Genomic DNA, 20,695 nt, shown 5'->3' with positions numbered 1-20,695 from the left:
AGAGAGAGAGACAGAAAGAAATAAGTCACCTGAATGGCTTAAGTAAAAAAGCATAGATTTTAGCATTGAGTCAAAAAGGCTGAAAGTAACAAAAATGAAAAAAATCTTATTTCATGCCAATAGTAACCACAATTGGGTGAGATGGTCATCATTATATTATATATAATATGTTTTAAGTCAAGTACTTGGCCAGGCATGGTGGCTCACGCCTGTAATCCCAGCACTTTGGGAGTACAAAGCAGGCGAATCACTTGAGGTCAGTAATTCGAGACCAGCCTGGACAAACGATGAAACCCATCTCTACCCAAAATACAAAAAGTAGCTGGGCATTGTAGCACACACCTGTAATCCCAGCTACTCAGGAGGCTGAGGCAAGAGAATTGCTTGAACTCGGGAGGCAGAGGTGGCAGTGAGTCGAGATCACACCACTGCACTCCAGCCTGGGCGACAGAGTGAGATTCTGTCTCAATAAAACAAAAACACAAACAAATCAAGTTGTAGCATTAATCAAAGACTGATATTATATAATGGTAAGTAAAATGGGTCAATTTACCAGGAATCTATAACTATCATATTTATCTATCTATATGTATGTGTATTAATAACATCAGGTCTCCAAAATATATAAAGCAAATATTGACAAAAGTGAAGAAAGAAATACATAGCAACATAATAATTGTAGATATCAAGACCCTATTTTTAATAATAGAAAATTAAGATAAAAGATCAATAAGAAAACAGAAAACTTAGACATTACAGACTGTACTGATTATTTTGCATATAGAGCAATAGCTGAGAGTGGATGATTTATAAAGAAATATGTTTATTTGCCTCACATTTTGGCAGACTGTACAAGAAGTGTGTGCCAGCATCTGCTTCTGGTGAGGGTCTCAGGAAGCTTACAGTCATGGTGGAAGGCAAAGGGTAACTGGACATATCACATGGTAAGAGATAGAGCAAGTATGAGGTGAAGGAAACGCGTTCTTTTAATGAAGCAGCTTTCATTTGAATTAATAGAGTGTAAACTTTCTGATTACCAAGAGGATGGCATCATGCCATTCATGATGAATTTGCCCCCATGACCCAAACACCTCCTACCAGGTCCCACATCCAACATTAAGGATTACATTGCAACAAGAGGTCTGGAGAACATGGACATCCAAACCATAGCACAGACCAACTAGGCTTAACAGACTCATAAAAAAATTTCTCAGTCAAAAGCAACAGAATATATAATATTCGTATTTGCACCCAGTGTATTCTGTTAAAACACATAATGGGTCTTATTAAATTTCACAATAACATCTGGGTGCAGTGACTCATGCTTATAATTCCAACATTTTGGGAGACCAAGGTGGGAGAATCACTTGGGACAAGAAGTTTGAGACCAGCCTAGGTAACACAGCGAGGCCCTATCCCTACAAATAATAATAATAAAAAAACACCCAGACATGATAGTGCATGTCTATAGTTTCAGCTACACGGGGAGCTGACGTGGAAGGATCACTTGAGTCCAAGAGGCTCAGGCTACAGTGAGCCAAAATTATGCCACTGCACTCCAGCCTGAGTGACAGTAAGATCCTGTCTCAAAACAACAATGATGAATAAATCTAAGAACACCAAAATCATACACTGTGTGTTTTCTGACAAAAACTTAATAAGGGCCGGGCACGGTGGCTTATGCCTGTAATCCCAGCACTTTGGGAGGCTGAGGCGGGAGGATCATGAGGTCAGAAGATCAAGACCATCATGGCTAACACGGTGAAATGCCATCTCTACTAAAAACACAAAAAAATTAGCCGGGCATGGGGGTGGGCACCTGTAGTCCCAGCTACTCGGGGAGGCTGAGACAGGAGATGGCATGAACCCAGGAGGCGGAGCCTGCAGCAAGCTGAGATCACGCCACTGCACTCCAGCCTGGGCGACAGAGCGAGACTCCGTCTCAAAAAAACAAAACAAACAAACAAAAAAAACTTAATAAAACTAGGAATTAAAAGCAAAGGAAAAATGGGCAAATCCAAAAATATATGAAAATGAAACACACAGGCTGGGTGTAGTGGCTCAAATGTGTAAACTTAGAACTTCAGGAGGCCAAGGCAGAAGGACTGCTTGTGCCTAGGAGTTTGAAAGTAGCCTGGGCAACGAAGTGAGACCCTGTCTTGATTATGTCTATAACTAGCTAAACAACCATGAAAAAAAAGCATTATACTTCCTGATTGAAAAACATATTAAAAGCTACAACAGTAAAAACAATGTGGCACTGACACAATGACATATAAAGAGATAAAAAACAGAATAGAAGGCCAGGTGCAGTGGCTCATGCCTGTAATCCCAGCACTTTGGGAGGCTGAGGCGGGTGGATCACGGGGTCAGGAGATCGAGACCATCCTGGTTAACATGGTGAAACCCCATCTCTACGAAAAATACAAAAAAATTAGCAGGGCGTGGTGGCAGGCACCTGTAGTCCCAGCTACTTGGGAGGCTGAGGCAGTAGAATGGCGTGAACCCGGGAGGCGGAGCTTGCAGTGAGCTGAGATAGCGCCACTGCACTACGGACTGGGCAACAGAGTGAGACTCCAAAAAAAAAACAAAAAACCCCAGAATAGAGAGCCCAGAAAAGAACCCTTTTGTGTATGATCAAATGATCTTTCACTAAGTCGCAATTAACGCATAATAGAGAAAAGATAATCTTTTCAAAAACTAACCTTGAAATCAGGTTATCTACACTGATAAAGCTGAATCCTTTCCTTGAACTATATGCAAAGAATATTTGAAATAAAATATTTAGAAATTTAAAAAATAACTATCTCTTAGAAAAAATATAGGGAAAAACATGACATTGGTATTGGCACCATTTTCTTAGATACAACATTAAATGCATGAGCAACAAAGAGAAGAAAAGAATAACTGAACTACACTATACTTCAAAATTTCTGCATATCAAAGAAAACATTCAAAAGAGTAGTGATCCCTCCTAGGAAATGGGTGAAAATATCTGCAAATCACATGTGATAGGAGTTAATATTCAGAATATATAAACAACTATTAAAACTGAATTATAAAGTTGAATAATGACTTAGAATTGGACAAATAATTGAACTAAATTTTCATCAAAATGATACAAATGCAAAAAAGCATTTGAAAGGATACACAAAAATACTAATTTGTAGACAAATGCATGAAAGTCACGATGAAAAACAGAATCCTCTCACACCCATTATAATAGCCACTAAAAGTTTTCTAGAAAACACCCAGTTGATGATGCAATGAAAATAAAATCCATGTTAATTGTTGGTGCAAAACAAGGATGCAACCATTATTGACAAATGTTATAAATGTTCCTCAAATAATTAAAAATTGAATTATTATTAAATACAGCAATCCCACTTATGGATCTACATCCAAACTATGCAACGCAGGACCTGGAAGACATATTTGAACATTTATGCTTCTTGTACCAGCATTCACAAAAGCCAAAACATGGCCAGGCACGGTGGCTCACACTTGTAATTCCAGCACTTTGGGAAGTCGAGGCGGGCAGATCACCTGAGGGCAGGAGTTTGAGACCAGCTTTGCCAATATGGTGAAACCTCGTCTCTACTAAATATACAAAATTTAGCCAGGTGTGGTGGCGGGTGCCTGTAATCCCAGTTACTCAAGAGGCTGAGGCAGGAGAATCGCTTGAACCTGGGAGGCGGAGACTGCAGTGAGCCGAGACCTGATCCTGCCATTGCACGCCAGCCTGGGAGGCAGAGCAAGACTCCATTGCAAAAAAAAAAAAAAAAAAAAAGGCGGCGGGCACGGTGGCTCATGCTTCGTTTAATCGCCGCAGGCACTTTTGGGAAGCTGAGCGGGGGGGGGGGGGGGGCGGGGGGGGGGGGGGGTTGGGGCGGATTCACGAGGGCTCAGGAGATTGAGACCATCCCTGGGCTACACGGGTTGAAACCCGTCTCTACTAAAAATAATACAAAAAAACTAGGCGGGCTGGGTGGCGGGCGCACTGCGTCCAGCTACCTTTGGGAGGCTGAGGCAGGAGAATGGCGTTGAACCCGGGAGGTGGGGCTTTTGGCAGTGAGCCGAGATTCGCGCCACTGCAAACTCCCAGCCTGGGCGACAGTGCGAGCCTCCGTCTCAAAAACAAAAAAAAAGCCAAAACGCTGAAGCAATCCGGGTGTGGAATATTATTCAGCCTTAAGAAAAAAAAACTTGGGAGGCTGAGGGAGGAGAATTGCTTGAACCTGGGAGGTAGAGGTAAGACGAGGTGGCACTACTGCACTCCAGCTTGGGCAACAAGAGCAAAACTTCGTCTCAAAAAAAACAAAGAAAATCTTGTCCCATTTTAATATAAATGTTGAAAGAATTATCTCACCTAAAATGAGCCAGTAACAAAATGATGGATACTGTATGATTCTAATTCTATGTGGTATCTTAAGTAGTCACACTCATAAAAACAGAAAGTGGAAGGGTGTCTGTCAAGGGCTGAAGAGAGAGTAAAATGGGCAGTTGTTACTTAATGTGTACTGAGTTTTAGTTTTACAAGATGTAAAACTTTTAGAAGTATTTTACCTAACAGTGTGAATACACGTAACATGCTTGAAATGTACAACTTTTATTCAGACAGGATCTCACTCTGTCACCCAAGTTGGTGTGCAGTGGCACAATTATGGCTCACTGTAGCCTCAACCAGGTTCAAGTAAATCCTCCCCCATCAATCTCCCAAGTGGCTGAAACCACAAGTGCAGACCACCATGCCTGTCTTTAAAAAACGGTTTTTTTTTTTGTAGAGACTGGGTCTTTATATGTTGCCCAAGCTGGTCTCCCAATTTTGGGCTTAAGTGATCCTCCTGTCTTGGCCTCTCAAAATCCCTGGATTACAGATGTAAGCCACCACCATGCCTGGCCCTGAAATGTACACTTCAATGAAATTAAGATGGTAAATTTTATGTTATATTTTCACAATTTTTTTAAAGAAAAACTGAAAAAATACAGAATTATATATCTTTTCAAAAATTATCTTCAAATCACAAGTGTTTCTCTCATGCAAAAGAAATATATATTCATCATTAAACACATGGTGAAAAGAAGGCGATTTCCATGACTGTTCACTTAGAGATGATAGGACAACCACTGAAAATCAGCTAATAAAGAATATATACAAAATAAGCCATAACCAAAATTGAGGTCATATTTGTAGATAAAAGCACACACATATATAAACTGATTGTGATAGACATATGGCTGATTTATCTTTTTTTTTTTTTGAGATGGAGTCTCACTTGGTCGCACAGGCTGGAGTACAGCGGCGCGATCTCAGCTCACTGTAACCTCCGCCTCCTAGATTCAAGAGATTCCCCTGCCTCAGCCTCCCAAGTAGCTGGGACTACAGGCACCCGCCACCACGCCAGGCTAATTTTTGTAGTTTTAGTAGAATGGGGTTTCACCATATTGGCCATGCTGGTCTCGAACTCCTGACCTTCAATCCACCCACCTTGGGCTCCCAAAGTGCCGGGATTACAGGAGTGAGCCACTGCACCCAGCTGATTTATCTTTTAATTAAACCCCATTTTGACTTAAAGTTTATAAACAGAATTGCAAAATGTCTAAATATATAAGTAAAACAAAAAATCACAATAAACTGATGTTTAAAAACCTACACTAAATAAAACACTAATATGGAACTGCAAAACAATAACTAGAGAAATGTTTACTCACAAAATCCGGTTTGCAATATTTATGTACCATTAAAAAAGAATTTGTCTAGATAATTACGATATTTGTGTGTACTCATGGAAAGCAGGTATTTCAAATCATTGGCATGCGCTGTGTTGCAATAAAATTTCAGAAAAAAACAGTATAATTATAAATAAAAGATTCTAACAATAAATTTATAATAAATAAAAATTTAAAAGAAATTAGTAATTTTTTTGTTTTAAATATATGCTATTCTTACACAAAATAAAACTGCTGCAATTCAACCTTAGAAGCAAAACAAGGCCGGGCGCGGTGGCTCAAGCCTGTAATCCCAGCACTTTGGGAGGCCGAGATGGGCGGATCACAAGGTCAGGAGATCGAGACCATCCTGGCTAACCCAGTGAAAGCCCGTCTCTACTAAAAAATACAAAAAACTAGCCGGGCGAGGTGGCGGGCGCCTATAGTCCCAGCTACTCGGGAGGCTGAGGCAGGAGAATGGCGTGAACCCGAAAGGCGGAGCTTGCAGTGATCTGAGATCTGGCCACTGCACTCCAGTTTGGGCGACAGAGTGAGACTGTCTCAAAAAAAAAAAAAAAAAAAAAGCAAAACAATAGCCTTGCATTGCTAAATTTAAAAATTATATATTTTGCAGAATATGGTTAGCACTTCTTATATATAAAACAAATGCGGCCGGGCGCAGTGGCTCACGCCTGTAATTCCAGCACTTTGGGAGGCGGAGGCGGGTGGATCACGAGGTCAGGAGATCAAGCACATCCTGGCTAGCACAGTGAAACCCCGTCTCTACTAAAAATACAAAAAAAATTAGCCGGGCGTGGTGGCGGGCGCCTGTAGTCCCAGCTACTTGGGAGGCTGAGGCAGGAGAATGGTGTGAACCCGGGAGGCGGAGCTTGCAGTGAGCCGAGATTGCACCACTGCACTCCAGCCTGGGCAACAGAGCGAGACTCCCTCTCAAAAAAAAAAAAAAAAAAAACTTAGAAATTAGTTATGTTGTTATTTAGATATATGCTTAAGAAAGTGGATGAAAATACTATAATTCCTGTTTGCCTGCAGCAAACTCAAATTTATAAGTAACATCAGCCATATCATGTAAATTCTAGCATATTGTCCTAAAGGTCTGAACCTAAAGTACAGAAAAATTTGAAATAGAAAATAGAAAGTAATATATAGGGAGAGTGACATCAGTAAGATGGATAAATAAAAGGTTCCCTATTTGCTTATCATCCCACAACAAGAAAATTTATCAGCCATCCCTGACAAAAATGCGTTTATGTGAGCCATGGCTCACACCCGTAATGGCAGCTACACAGTACATTCAGGTTGGGGAACTGCTTCAGGCCAGGATTTCAAGACCAGCCTGGGTTATAAAGCCAAAACCCATCTCAAAAATAAGTGCCTTTAAGAGAGCTTTGAGATCCAGAGAAGGTGTTGTGAAACTCTGCTACAGTCTAAGATTAAGGAGCGTTCTTTTCAGAAGGCAAGCCCTCATTCAGGTGGAAAAATACAGGAACCCTGTTCTAAGCTACAGACCAGGAAATGGCCCACCAAATTTAGTCCCACTGAGAATTCTGAACTTACTCTCTAATCATCCCAAACTCCTCCCAGCCACAGACTGGGAGAGACCTGCTCTCCAGAAGCCTGTAGGAAGACACCCATTTATAGCCACGCAGGCAGGCCTGCAGACCTTTACTGTGGTTTCTGAAGCAGTTTAATGACTCGGTTCCAGCTACCTGAGCTATAGTTCATGGCCTGTTCTGCCTATATAGGAACCCACACAGTGATCTGAAAAAACCTCTTTGATACTCAGTGAAAGCCATACTCATCCACATTCTGATATAAGGCCCACCATATATAGACCCAATTACGAAAACCTGCCCTACTGTCTGCCCTATAGAGCAACATCCAGATAAATATTTAGTCTGTTCCAAAATATAATGGAAATTACAATTACCCAAGCCCCCGTTAAGCCAACTAAAGGTGAGCCCTAGTGCAGACCCAGCAGCCTTGTGACCAAGCTATACCGCTCTCCACCACAAACCCAGAGGGCATCTCATCACCCTGAGAACCCAACAAAAAAAAAATCTTTACCTCCTGAAACCAGTTTATAAAAACTTAAAGAGGTGTTTGCCCCCTTAAATTTAGACACCAATGCAAAACTATATTGTACCCACTGTAAATACTTTTAACATAGAACTGCAAGTATGTGGCAGAAGAATTAATCAAAAAGTTTTAAAACTCATTGAAATTGAAGACAAATGAGTAAAAACTTGCTGCTTATAGATCATATGCTCTTGTATATAAAAAATTATAAACTATACTAAAACCTGTTTAATAAATACACTAGGTAATTTGGCAAAATATAAAATTAACATACAAGTTTAAGTTCCATACACTTAAGCAAACTGATTAAGAAAACAATCTTATTTATAGTAGCATTAAAATAATTTCTGAGAACAAATTTATATGAGGTAAAAAAACTTTACAATAAAAATATATTAATGAAATACATTAGAGAAGAGGCAAATAATTACATTGTTTTGAGACACAGTCTCTGTCACACAGGCTGGAGTGCAGTGGTGCAATCTCAGCTCACTGCAGCCTCCACCTCCTGGGTTAAAGCAATTCTCCTGCCTCAGCCTTTTGGGTAGCTGGGATTACAGGCACCTGCCATCAGGCCAGGCTAATTTTTGTATTTTTAGTAGAGATGGGATTTCACCCTGATGGCCAGGCTGATCTCAAACTCCTGACCTCAATGATCTCCCTGCCTTGGCCTCCCAAAGTGCTGGGATTACAGGTGTGAGCCACTGTGCCTGGTCAACACAAACACATTTTAAAATACTTTATGTCTATGGATTGAAAGCATAAATACTGTTAAAGTGCCATATTATCTAAAATAATCTATGGATTCAATGAACTCCCTATCAAAACTCCAGTGGCATATTTTTACAGCAATGAAAAATAAAATTCTAAAATTTCTATGAAACTACAATAAACTTTGAATAGTCAAAGCAATCTTGAGGAAAAAGAACAAAGAAGGACATTATACTTTATAATTTCAAACTATATTTCAAGACTATCAAAAAAAGACTAAATAAAACAAGACAAAGTGTGCAGAAAAATGAACCAAAAAAATGGAAAAGAAACCACTAATCACACACATTTCAGACATGATGTAAAAAGAGAACTTAAAAAATAACTGAGTTTCTCAAAATTTTGCAGATATTTGTGTGTCCCTAAAACAATGGAACATCAGTCAGATTGTGCAGTCTCTTATAAGCCACAAAGAGGATTCTGACTCACAGTAAACTTGAAGGAAGATCACTGATGGGGAAGTAGGATTTTTAGAGAATTTAAGAGCATAAGAAAGAAGATGCCGCTATGTGAGAACAAGAGAAAAGAAACTGAGCTTCCCAGAAACTACTTTCTCTGGAACATAGCTTCCCAAATTCCATGTCAAGAACTGACTTTCTCTTTGACCTTTGGACCTCTCATCTGTGTCATCTGTTGTATTCGCTATCATTCTCACCTACCTGGGGGTTTGGCTACCATCTCCTGTCTCTTCCTATTCCATGGCTCTTTTCCTTGCTCCAAACAGGTTATCAGGTGAGGCTTAGAGACAGCAATACCTGTTTTATTAAAAATAAATAACATGAATCTTGCTCATCTTCTCCAATTACTGACCTACTAATGTGCTCAGTAAAGAGAATGTCATAGCATATTCTAGTAAATTAATCCCAAATTACTAATTTATAAGACATTTCTAAATAGTGAAAAAATACTTAAAATTTATAGGTCTTTAATTTCACTACCCAGTACTACTGAATCAAAAATTGGTGGTGGCAATTAAATTTTAAGGTGTGGGCAACAACATTTTATGCCATCACATGTCTGTAATTACCACTAATCTAAAGTGAAGGATACAGATCAGCTCAGGAATATGTAAATTTCAGGTCAAGATGAAACATAATAAAGAAATTTTCTTTCTACATGGACAAATCTCAAAGGTTTTCTTGAAAACAGGGATCTGAAACTCATTTATGCAAAGCACAAATTACCACAAGTTATACAAAAACAGAGAAATAAAACCTTTAAGGCATATTAGGAATTGTGTGTTGAAGTTATCCTCACCCAGGAAGACCAGGTTTCGGTAGTTCTCAAACATCACTTTCCTGTATAAATTCCGTTGTGCAGTGTCCAGGCATTGCCACTCCTCCAGAGAGAATTCTATGGCCACATCCCTAAATGTCAGTGGTCCCTGAAAAACACACACACACACATATATATTTACTAAATAACCATGGGCAGAATTTTTATTTTGGCTCAAGGCAAAGTAAGACAGTATAGAAAACTGATTCTGACTTAAAGGAGTGACTAAAATTATACAATAAAATAAATTTAAATGCAGAAATATTATCTAATGTATTATTTAACTCAGATAACAGAACAGCATAAGATCCACAACATCAGTGTATATATACTTTTTTGAATGAAAAAGTATAAAAGGACATGAATACAAACGTGTAAATTTTTGAGTGCTATATTTACATCATACACAACGAGTTGTATATATTTTTCAGATGGAAAAGACATGTTGAGTTAGAAGGTACATCTCAAATTTTAATGTGTACAATAAACTGAAGATCTTATTATGCTGATTTTTTTTAAAGATCTGGAATAAAGTTTGAATTTCTGAATTTCCAACAAGCTCACCAGTAATGCCAATGTTTTTGGCCCAAGAATAATATTTTGTCAAACATCCACTAAGTACAAGAGCCTGCGTTGGCAGGGCACAGTGGCTCACGCCTGTAATCCCAGCACTTTGGGAGGCCGAGCCAGACAGATCACCTGAGGTCACGAGTTCGAAACCAGCCTGCCCAACATGGCGAAACCCCATATCTACTAAAAAAAATACAAAAATTAGCCGGGCACGATGGTGTGCATCTGTAATTCCAGCTATTTGGGAGGCTGAGGCAGGAGAATCGCTTGAACCCGGGAGGTGGAGGTTGCAGTGAGCTGAGATTGCACCAGTACATTCCAGCCTGGGCAACAGGGCGAGACTCCATCTAAAAAAACAAACAAACAAGAACCTGTGTTTTTCCCAGTTTTTCTGGCTTGTAAATAAAGATGAGAGCCTTCATCTTCCAAAGACATATATGCAAATATAACCTAAGAAAAAAAGGCAGCTGCCCAATCAAATGTGATAATTTATGCACATCAGCTGCATGAAGATACTTACTAATGAAAAGTAATTAACTCTATTAAAAAAAAACTTGTCAGAGAGCTCTTTAACCAAGTGAATCATTAACATCAACTGCACTAGGAACAAATTTTTATGATGTGCTGATGCACAAAGAACACAGCATCACTGCTGGAATACTGCTCCAGAAAAGTAAATTATAATCTAAATGTAACCATAAAGAAACATCAATTTTATGCAAAGTTCAAAATACAGATGTCTCCTATTTACTGTACTGTTAGTGATTTTAAGTAGTCTTTCTTCAGCACCCTAGAGAGCAGGAATCTCCTAAAAAAATTTTCAGAACTTCCTGGGTGATAAATGCCATTCTGTTTAAATAAGCATTTTCTTGGTCCTTTTCTGTATAGAGCTAATGGAGAACACAGGTGGATTCTCAACATTACATGTTCTTTTTCTTTACTACGGACCCCAGCTTTTCCCCAATAGAAATCTTGAGTATCCACACATTCCCGTAATTCAACAGCTACAAGGAAATATTTTTAATATTGCAGATTATAAATTCATAATGAGAATTCTGCATGGCACATAAGAAGCCACAATGCAGAGAATATAAAGGCGGCTCTGGTACATAGGAAAAATATTTTTCAGAGACCCTTGACTATTATAATGAATTTTTAAAGTAATTGAAACTAGCTCATTAGGCAGGAAAAGATCAAGGAGAGAAGTAAAGGTCTGCAAGTACTAAACACATGGTATTCCAGGAGGAAGAGTGGACACAGCTCTTGATCTGAGACAGGTTTAAGTAAAAAAAAGAACCAATTCTTCCTCTTTCTCCTTTTTTGGAATTCCTTCTCAGATGAGATTCTCTGGACAAATTACACTTGTATCTTGAGAACATGCCTCTAAAGGTATCAGCACCCCCTGTTTACCTGCTACCACCATACCCACAGGCAGAAAAACCAAAACCTGGAGAAAAAGTCCACCCACTTCTGTCCTGTATACAAGAAGGGATTCAGGAACAATGAGACACTCCATGAAGATAAAAATATAAGTTTCTTGGCCAGGCACAGTGGCTCAGGCCAGTAATCCTAGCACACTGGGAGGCCAAGGCTGGTGGATTGCCTGAGCTCAGGAGTTCAAGACCAGCCTGGGCAACACGGTGAAACCCCATCTCTACTAAAATACAAAAAAATAAGGTGGGCATGGCAGCATGAGCCTGTAATCCCAGCTATTCAGGAGGCTGAGGCAGGAGAATTGCTAGAACCCGGAAGGCAGAGGTTGCAGTGAGCTGAGATAGTGCCACTGCACTCTAGCTTGGGCGACAGAGTGAGACTCCATCTCTTAAATATATATATTTTCCTTTTCCTTTTCCTGTTCTCAGGTGCCCTCCCCTGGCACAGACACCACCAATTTCTGCTACAATAATGGCAATACGGGCCACACTGACCTGTCTCTATCAAACCTGAACAGAACAGGCCCTGTGACCAATCCTGAATGCAAAGGTGGAACTTAACTCTCATGAATGTATCTGAACCCCTCATACTTGACTCTGTCCTCATTTTAAGAGTCACATGAGGCCCTTACTTAGCACAATATGGATGCTTCCACCAAGAACAATTAACAGAACCTGTGGAAAGGGCACAAGTAAGATTTTTTTAAATTAGCCATGTAATCCTAATTAGAAGCCTGGGCTGATAACCACTTAGCTAAGCATTGCCTCTCAAGCTTTAATGAGCTTATAAATCACTTGATAGTTTTGGTCCCACTCTATGTAATGTGATTCTGCAGGTTTGGAAAGGGTCCATGAATGGGTGTTTTAAACAAATCCCCTGTCAATGCTGATGTTGCTCTTCCTGGGCTCATTATCAGCATTAGTTGGAGAAACCAGGCACAGCACAGACTCCCTTAAACTCAGCACTCTCATCACAACACAAAGACAACCAATCTCCATCCTCAAGTATCATATTCTTTGCTGCTCCTTTAAAGTTTACAGAGGAAACAAAAGGGAACAACGTTTGAATGAATCTGCATTCAGAAAACAACATGTACACATGCACTAGCGTAACGTTTATTAAGCAAGTGCTATGTCCTCAAGTGTTACAGAGCATTGTGCTGGGAAAAATACATTATTTGATTTAATCCTCATAACACCCTGGGAGTTGGTACGAGGTGTTCAATAAATCTCAGGATAAAGAGCCCAGGATTTTTATTTCTTCTGTTTCTCTGTCATTGATTTTTTTTTTTGTGAAGATGTATAAAATAAAAGCTAAATATAGACAGATGAGAGGGATACAGAAAAGCTTAATGTAGTTTAGAAAAATTTTTTATTGTGTTTATGTTTACCTTTTTGTGGCTTATGGAGCAACTACTAAATCTGCAGTAACAGAAAACAAGTTGCTACATGGAACATCTCAGCAAGTCCTGGTTTTGATAAAAAAAATAAAAAATAAAAAATTAAGACCCTAAAATAAATACTTTATTTTTCCCATTTATCTGCTTCTGAGTTTCAAAGAGTTATGGGCACCAGTTGTAAAAAGGCTGCAGGACTCACCAGCCAAAACTAATTTCTTCTAATCAGTTTGGTGAAGCAAGACTCCACAGTGGGGCCAGACCTAAATAAGGCCTCCAAAAAGAGTGAATCTTACAACTGGGGGAGGGAGTGGACCCTATGTAGAATTCTGCTCTGCTCTCTACGCCACTGATGTATTTCCAGTTCTGATTTTTTTTAGCTTACCTAAGAGAAACTTACATTATAGAGTTTGTGTAACTCTAATTTCTTTTAGCCACTGCCATGTCAATTTTATAACATATACTAGTAAGTAATTTAAACAAATTCCTTAAGGTTTTCTAGGGTAATTTTATTAGAATATAAATATGTATTAACAGGAAAGTAAAAAAGAATACAAACAATAACAACTCTTCTGTTCATAAATATCCCTTCAGGTGATGACATCAGAAGTCACAACAATATAAAGTGGCCAAAGGCCAAGTTTTTTTTCCCCCCCCACACACATCTATACATTGTACCAACTGTATAATGCTTCATTCAACCATTTATCCAGTTACTAGTCTAGACTTAAAGTTCCTGCATGGTAGGAACACTGAATGCTTCAACTATTTTCTAATGGCCATATAAAATGGAAGCAATTAGTTTATCTATTTGAGTCTCCAGACCCCCTTTTTTTTTTTCACCCAAGTACCAGGAAACTTGAGAAACTCTCATCTGGGTACCAACCAAGACATCTCTTGTATGAGGGGAGGAACAAAAGCAGACTGACTCATTTCTCTTACACTGAGACAGAAGCATAATTAACCACTCTTGTCAGCCTGACACAGTTCTGCTCTGGACAACCTCAAATGTCTCAAAGATGCCTAGGTGATTGTGAGAGTGTTCCCAATGACCCTGGGCTGATGACCCGATGATGTGCCAGGCAGGAGAGACTCAGGGTGATCCTATGTAAAAAACGAAACTAGCCAGGCGCGGTGGCTCATCATGCCTGTAATTCAAGCACTTTGGGAGGCTAAGGTGGGTGGATCACAAGGTCAGGAGTTTGAGACCAGACTGGCCAACATGGTGAAACCCCGTCTCTACTAAAAATACAAAAATTAGTGTGGCATGGTGGCATGTGCCTGTAATCCCAGCTACTCGGGAGGCTGAGGGAGGAGAATCACTTGAACCTGAGAGGCAGAGGCTGCAGTGAGCTGAGATCATGCCATTGCACTCCAGCCTGGGCAATGGAGACTCCGTCTCCAAAAAAAAAAAAATGAAACTGCCCTGGTGGAGCTCCAGAATTTGGATCACCTGTCCTGATGAGCTAGCTCTTGGGTTAGAGGAAGGACAAGAATACTCCAGTACCACATTTCACAGGTAGATATAGTTGTGGTCATGGCTTTGGATACTCTGTGGCCTTGATCTCTCACTCCTAAGATGCTTGTTTACACTTACGGATTCTCCCATGAGATTCTATTTACACGTGGTGCCTCTCACAAAACTGTAGCAGGTCACTGAACAAGATCAGAAAAGCTCAAGCAGCCATACTCTCAGAAGGGAACTTTAGAATGTCTATGCTGACATCTCACAATGCAGAACATGCCTCCTGTTGGTTTTCTGTACATTCTCAATCCTAAGTCTGGCCCTGTATTGTAAATCCCAGGCAGAGGCCAAACCTTATTATGTGCAGATTCTAGGTGGGATTAACCTAGCTCTGCGTTCTTGGGTGTTACAGCAAATGGGGTACAACCAAAGGAGACTTCCCCTCACAGAGGCTGCTCTAGCACATTTTAAATGATATGTCTACCTAAAACAAATTTTTTTAAATTTAAAAAAAAAAACAACTGAGACACTGAACACGGTGGCTCACATCTGTAATTCCAGCACTTTGGGAGGCCAAGGCAGGTAGATCACCTGAGGTCAGGAGTTCAAGAACAGCCTGGCCAACAAAGTGAAACCCCGTCTCTACTTAAAATGCAAAAAAAAAAAAAAAATAGCTGGGCGTGGTGGCACATGCCTGTAATCCCAGATACTTGTGAGGCTAAGGCAGGAGAATCGGTTGAGCCTGGGAGGCAGAGGGTACAGTGAGCCGTGACTGCACCATTGTACTCCAGCCTGGGCAACAAGAACAAGAGTCCATCACACACACAAAAAAAAAACTGAGGCAATATGAACATAAGTAGACAGTTTATTTGGGTCAAGCTTGAAGACTGTAACTTGAGAGCAAAGATTCAAATTGTCAAAAATTTACACTTTGATTAGCAGCAGTTACAAGTAGATTTGTACAGGCAAAAACAGAGGGATAGAGAGTGGACTGATATAAAGTTGTTAGAAATTCTTATTTACAAAAATAAAATTGATTACTAATTGGCTACACATTGTTAAGCTATAGGGTATGGGTTATAGTATCCAGTGTGGAATTATTAATTTATAGCTACTTATGGCTATAGTAAGCAGTTTTAAGAGATAAATCAATAGCTAAAAGAAGCAAGAAAGACATAATTGTGGTCTCATTTAAATGTCTCTTTGAGTCTTACAAGTAAATGGACATGCATTTTTCAGGTAAAATGTTTTATTTTTTCCCAAAATCTCAAGATCCAGATTCAGAATTTGGAGTTCAGATTTAGGTCCTGAATAAATGGAGTAGTAGCTGGTGTTACCTGCAGATTTATGGACATTTTAGCAACACGAGGAAAGAGAAAGTGGAGATTCTCATTTCTACTCACTGCGCACATGTCACTAAGTTTGTGAGCTTCATGGTCTCTGAATCAGTTTCAGGTCTGAAGATACAAGAGTGAAAGAGGTAAAATGGTTGATTGCTGCCCTGTGAAATTTGGTCTAACCTCTTTAAAAGTGACTATAGAGGACTACAGATTATCAAACAGGCAGAGAAACAATTCTGCCTGCATATTTAGGGGAGAGCATGCATTCTGCAGCACAACTGTGAATGGACTGGAAGCCTGAGAGGGAAAGGACCCTCTAGAGTAAAGCTTGGTTGGCACCTTATGTTTATGTCATGTCTGGTAATTCTAGACAGTTCTTGGGAAATATAATTAAAAGACAAATTTTCTCCAGCCTTAGAGCAACTCCACAATGACTGAACAGAAATAAAACTGTTATATTACACAATTAATCCAGAATTTGACATGCATCAAGGTCAATCTGCTTAACAGATTGCAAAGACAGAAAGATGGTCACCATAATTAGCCCAAGAGTAGAAAAACTTACAGCACCATGTCATGCATAGTTCATTCTGAATTCACCTCGTAATTGGGGAGGCCATCTGTGTATGTCAATTTGTTACATATAATTACAAAAAACTTTTAAGATCTTCATGACAGAGAGTAGTTTTGCAATATAAAACCAGGTGCCTGCTGAAGGTAGGCTCTCAGTCTCCCACAGAAACATTTGAAAAGGGTGCTATCATTTTGGCTATTTACATTTTGAAGCAATGGCTCTCTACTCCCCGAGCGTTGGACTACAGAACCTCTGCGTGCCCTCTCCTGGTGGCTGGAGTTTTCTCTCGACCCCTACCCTCTGCCACTGAGGTACAACCCACAATACAGGGTGAACAGCTGGCAGGTCACATCTCACATGAACCCCAATTGCCACAGCAGCACTCCAGCACCACATCAAAGAGTGAAGCCTGAGCTGCAGGAGGAGAGCCTGCAGGCTTCCTGGGTAGGATTGTACCTTCACAATAAGGAGAAAGGGAACAGTGTTTTAGGCTCAGTTTCTATTTATAATGGTGACATGGAAAACGTTCTGCTGGATTTCCAGCATGAGTCTGGAAAAAGATAGCTCCAAGAGTTCCACTGTGACAGCCCACCTCATTCATGGACACTGTGAAATGCTAAAATGGCTTCTGAAACAAGACACTCAAAGCACTGGAGAGAAAAACAGCTCTCAGTCTCAGCAAGATTATATTGAGAGAAAAAATAAGTTAAATGTATCTTGAGAAAACACTCAGATTACATGTAAGATTGATGAAGTCAGCCAGAAAATATTTCCCTATAAAATATTTATCTCTAAATACCCAAATTACACAGCTACTCTCAGCATGAGAAACATGAGCATTATGAAGAAGGGAGCATATTCTCAGTAGAATTTTATGAGATTCCTCCATCTCTGCTGCTCTCTCATCTTTTAGCCATTGAAAGGGGGATTCTATTGGAATACATCTGACTACATCCACCAGCACTTTTTTTTCTGAGATGGAGTCTCATTCTGTCACTCAGGCTAGAATGCAGTGGCATGATCTCAGCTCACTGCAACCTCTGCCTCCCAGGTTAAAGCAATTCTACTGCCTTAGCCTCCAGAGTAGCTTGAATTACAGGCACCTGCCGCCACACCTGGCTAATTTTTGTATTTTTAGTAGAGACAGGATTTCACTATGTTGGCCATTCTGGTCTCGAACTCCTGACCGTAAGTGATCCACCCGTGTTGGCCTCCCTAAGTGCTGTGATTACAGGCATGAGCCACTGTGCCCAGTCACCACCAGCACTTTTGATGAAAATTAGAATCTGATTTTGTTTATATAGTGGAATATATTTGAGCTTGCAACACAGCTAAGAGGAGAGCTATTATAGTTTTTTGGTGGTCAGATCGTTTGTGTTTATTTGTTCTTTAATAGCAGCATTCTAACTTACTGAAATGAAAGACACAAAAATGGCCGGGCGCGGTGGCCCACGCCTATAATCCCAGCACTTTGGGAGTTTGAGGCGGGTGGATCACCTGAGGTCGGGAGTTCAAGACCTGCCTGACCAACATGGAGAAACCCCGTCTCTATTAAAAATACAAAATTAGCCAGGCATGGTGGCACATGCCTGTAATCCCAGCTACTCAGGAGGCTGAGGCAGGAGAATCGCTTGAACCCAGGAGGCAGAGGTTGCGGTGAGCTGAGATCGCGCCATTGCACTCCAGCCTGGGCAAAAGAGCAAAACTCCGTCTCAAAAAAAAAAAAAAAAAAAAAGACATTAAAATCATGCTTACTTATCGTTATCCCTACTGGATAAGTAATAAGTATATAAGACTAACATCTACTGTAACAATACGGTACTAAATTTTATTTGGATGTTAAAGTATCTAAATATAAATAATTTTAATGTACTGGTCATAATGTAAGATTTGTGAAAATTTTCTTTAACCATAATTCAGTTAAAACACTTTTATTTAAAAAGTAGAAATAATAATATTAAAATGACTAAGGGTTTCATTCAAAGTAAATATTGTGGCCTTATATTTATATTATTGTAGAAAATACTCTTTAATTTATATTAATGTTGACCAGACGTGGTGGCTCATGCCAGTAATCCCAGCACTTTGGGAGGTCGAGACGGGCAGATCACCTGAGGTCAGGAGTTCGAGACCAGCCTGGCCAACATGGCAAACTCCTGTCTCTACTAAAAATATAAAAATTAGCCAGGCGTGGTAGCACATGCTGGTAGTCCCAGCTACTCGGGAGGATGAGGCAGGTGAACTGCTTGAACCTGGGAGATGGAGTTGCAGTGAGCTGAGATTGCCACTGCACTCCAACCTGGGCGACAAAGTAACACTATCTCAAAAAAAAAAAAAAGTATATGATTGTAGGCTGTCTACAACTGCTTCACTTGACAATGCTAATTGTTCTGAAGTAATAAATAGAAACCAAGGCTCAATTCCAACTCCACTGTTATATACTGAACCGTTTATTTAGCTACACCTAGGTTAATGATTTATATGATTTACATATATTTCAATAAAGCAGAGTAAAAAAGTACATATAATCCAAATGCTTTAAGAAAAGAGAGATGAGGATAATAGCCTTCCTTATTTTCAGGTAGGAAAATAAAGCCTCTTATTTTTATTTTCTCCTGTAACAGCCAAGTCTTTAGACATGCTCTTGAACATCTGAATTTCAGTAGACACTGGATTCAGGCATCTAAGGAGTGGCCCTGGGCACACTGTGTGCACTTGAAAGTTTACAGAGAGAAAAAGCAGAATACAGAAAGGTGTCATAAAAAAAGTCTATGGATGCCCATGAATAAAGCAAGTTCTCAGAGACCTATGAAGAGACTTAGATTCTGACACAATAATAGTGGGAGACTACAACACCCCACAGACACTCTTAGATTCTTAGGGCAGAAACTTTACAAAGATCTCAGGATCTAAACGCAACACTTGGACAAATAGTCCTACAGAACTCTTAATCTAAAAACAACATACTATACATTCTTCTCATTACCATGTGACACATACTCTAACATTGAGTATGCAATCAGAAATAAAACAACCCTCAGCAAATTCCAAAATTACACCAACCATACACACAGAGCACAGCTTGATAAAAATATAATTCAGTAAAAAAAACAAAAAAACTTGAAATGATACAAGTACATGGAAATTATGCCACCTGAGCCTGAATGATTTTTGAGTAAACAATGAAATTAAAGCAGAAATCAAGTTCATTGCAAAAAATGAGAACAAAGATACAACATACCAGAATCTCTGCAACACAGCTAAGGCAGTGTTAAGGAGAAATTTATAGCACTAAAAGCTCGCACCCAAAAGTTAGAAAGATCTCAATTTAACAACCTAACACCATGAATAAAAGGAGAGAAAGCAAGAGCAAACCAACCCCTAAGCTAGAAGACAAGAAATAACCAAAATCAGATCTGAACTGAAAATTTAAACAGAAAAAAATATACAAGACCACAAAATCCAGGAGTTAAACCTTTGTAAAAAAAAAATAATAATAAGATAAACCACTAGCTGCAATAATAAAGAAATAAGGTCCAAATAAACACAGTTAGAATGACAAAAAAAGACACTACCACTGACCCCACAGAAATACAAATAACTATTGAAGTCTACTATGAACACTTCTATAAACATGAACTAGAAAATCTATGCACACAAACTAGAAAGTAGAAGTTTCAGGATACAAAATAAGTGTACAAAAAATCAGTAACATCCCTGAACATCAACAACATTCAACCAAAGGCCAAATCAAAAAAAATCCCATTCATCATAATCACAAAAATAATAAAATGTTTAGGAATACAGCTAATCAGGAAGGTGAAAAATCTCTATGACAAAAATTACAAAATGCTTCTTAAAGAAGTCAGAGATGACACAAGCCAATGGGCAGCCATTTAATGCTCATGGATAGAAAAAATTGATATCATTAAAATAGCCATACGGCCAAATGAAATTTACAGAATTAAGGCCGGGCGCGGTGGCTCAAGCCTGTAATCCCAGCACTTTGGGAGGCCGAGACGGGCGAATCACGAGGTCAGGAGATCGAGACCATCCTGGCT

At 39.5% G+C, this 20,695-nt stretch overlaps 1 protein-coding gene across 1 annotated transcript in view; it reads right to left on the bottom strand.

Moving 5' to 3' along the window:
* ZNF680 (zinc finger protein 680) overlaps positions 1-20,695 on the bottom strand; it is a 47,269-nt gene that overhangs the window by 15,667 nt on the left and 10,907 nt on the right. The window contains exons 2-3 of the mRNA XM_017861199.1: positions 9,838-9,964; positions 9,240-9,335 (exon numbers count right to left, since the gene is read on the bottom strand). Coding sequence (XP_017716688.1) covers positions 9,240-9,335; positions 9,838-9,964 — 223 coding nt within the window. The remainder of the gene's footprint in view (positions 1-9,239; positions 9,336-9,837; positions 9,965-20,695) is intronic.

Source organism: Rhinopithecus bieti, unplaced genomic scaffold (genome assembly GCF_001698545.2).
Source record: "Rhinopithecus bieti isolate Rb0 unplaced genomic scaffold, ASM169854v2 scaffold_59955, whole genome shotgun sequence".
In the NCBI taxonomy this organism is placed as follows: domain Eukaryota; kingdom Metazoa; phylum Chordata; class Mammalia; order Primates; family Cercopithecidae; genus Rhinopithecus; species Rhinopithecus bieti.
This window is presented reverse-complemented; position numbering and strand designations above follow the sequence as displayed.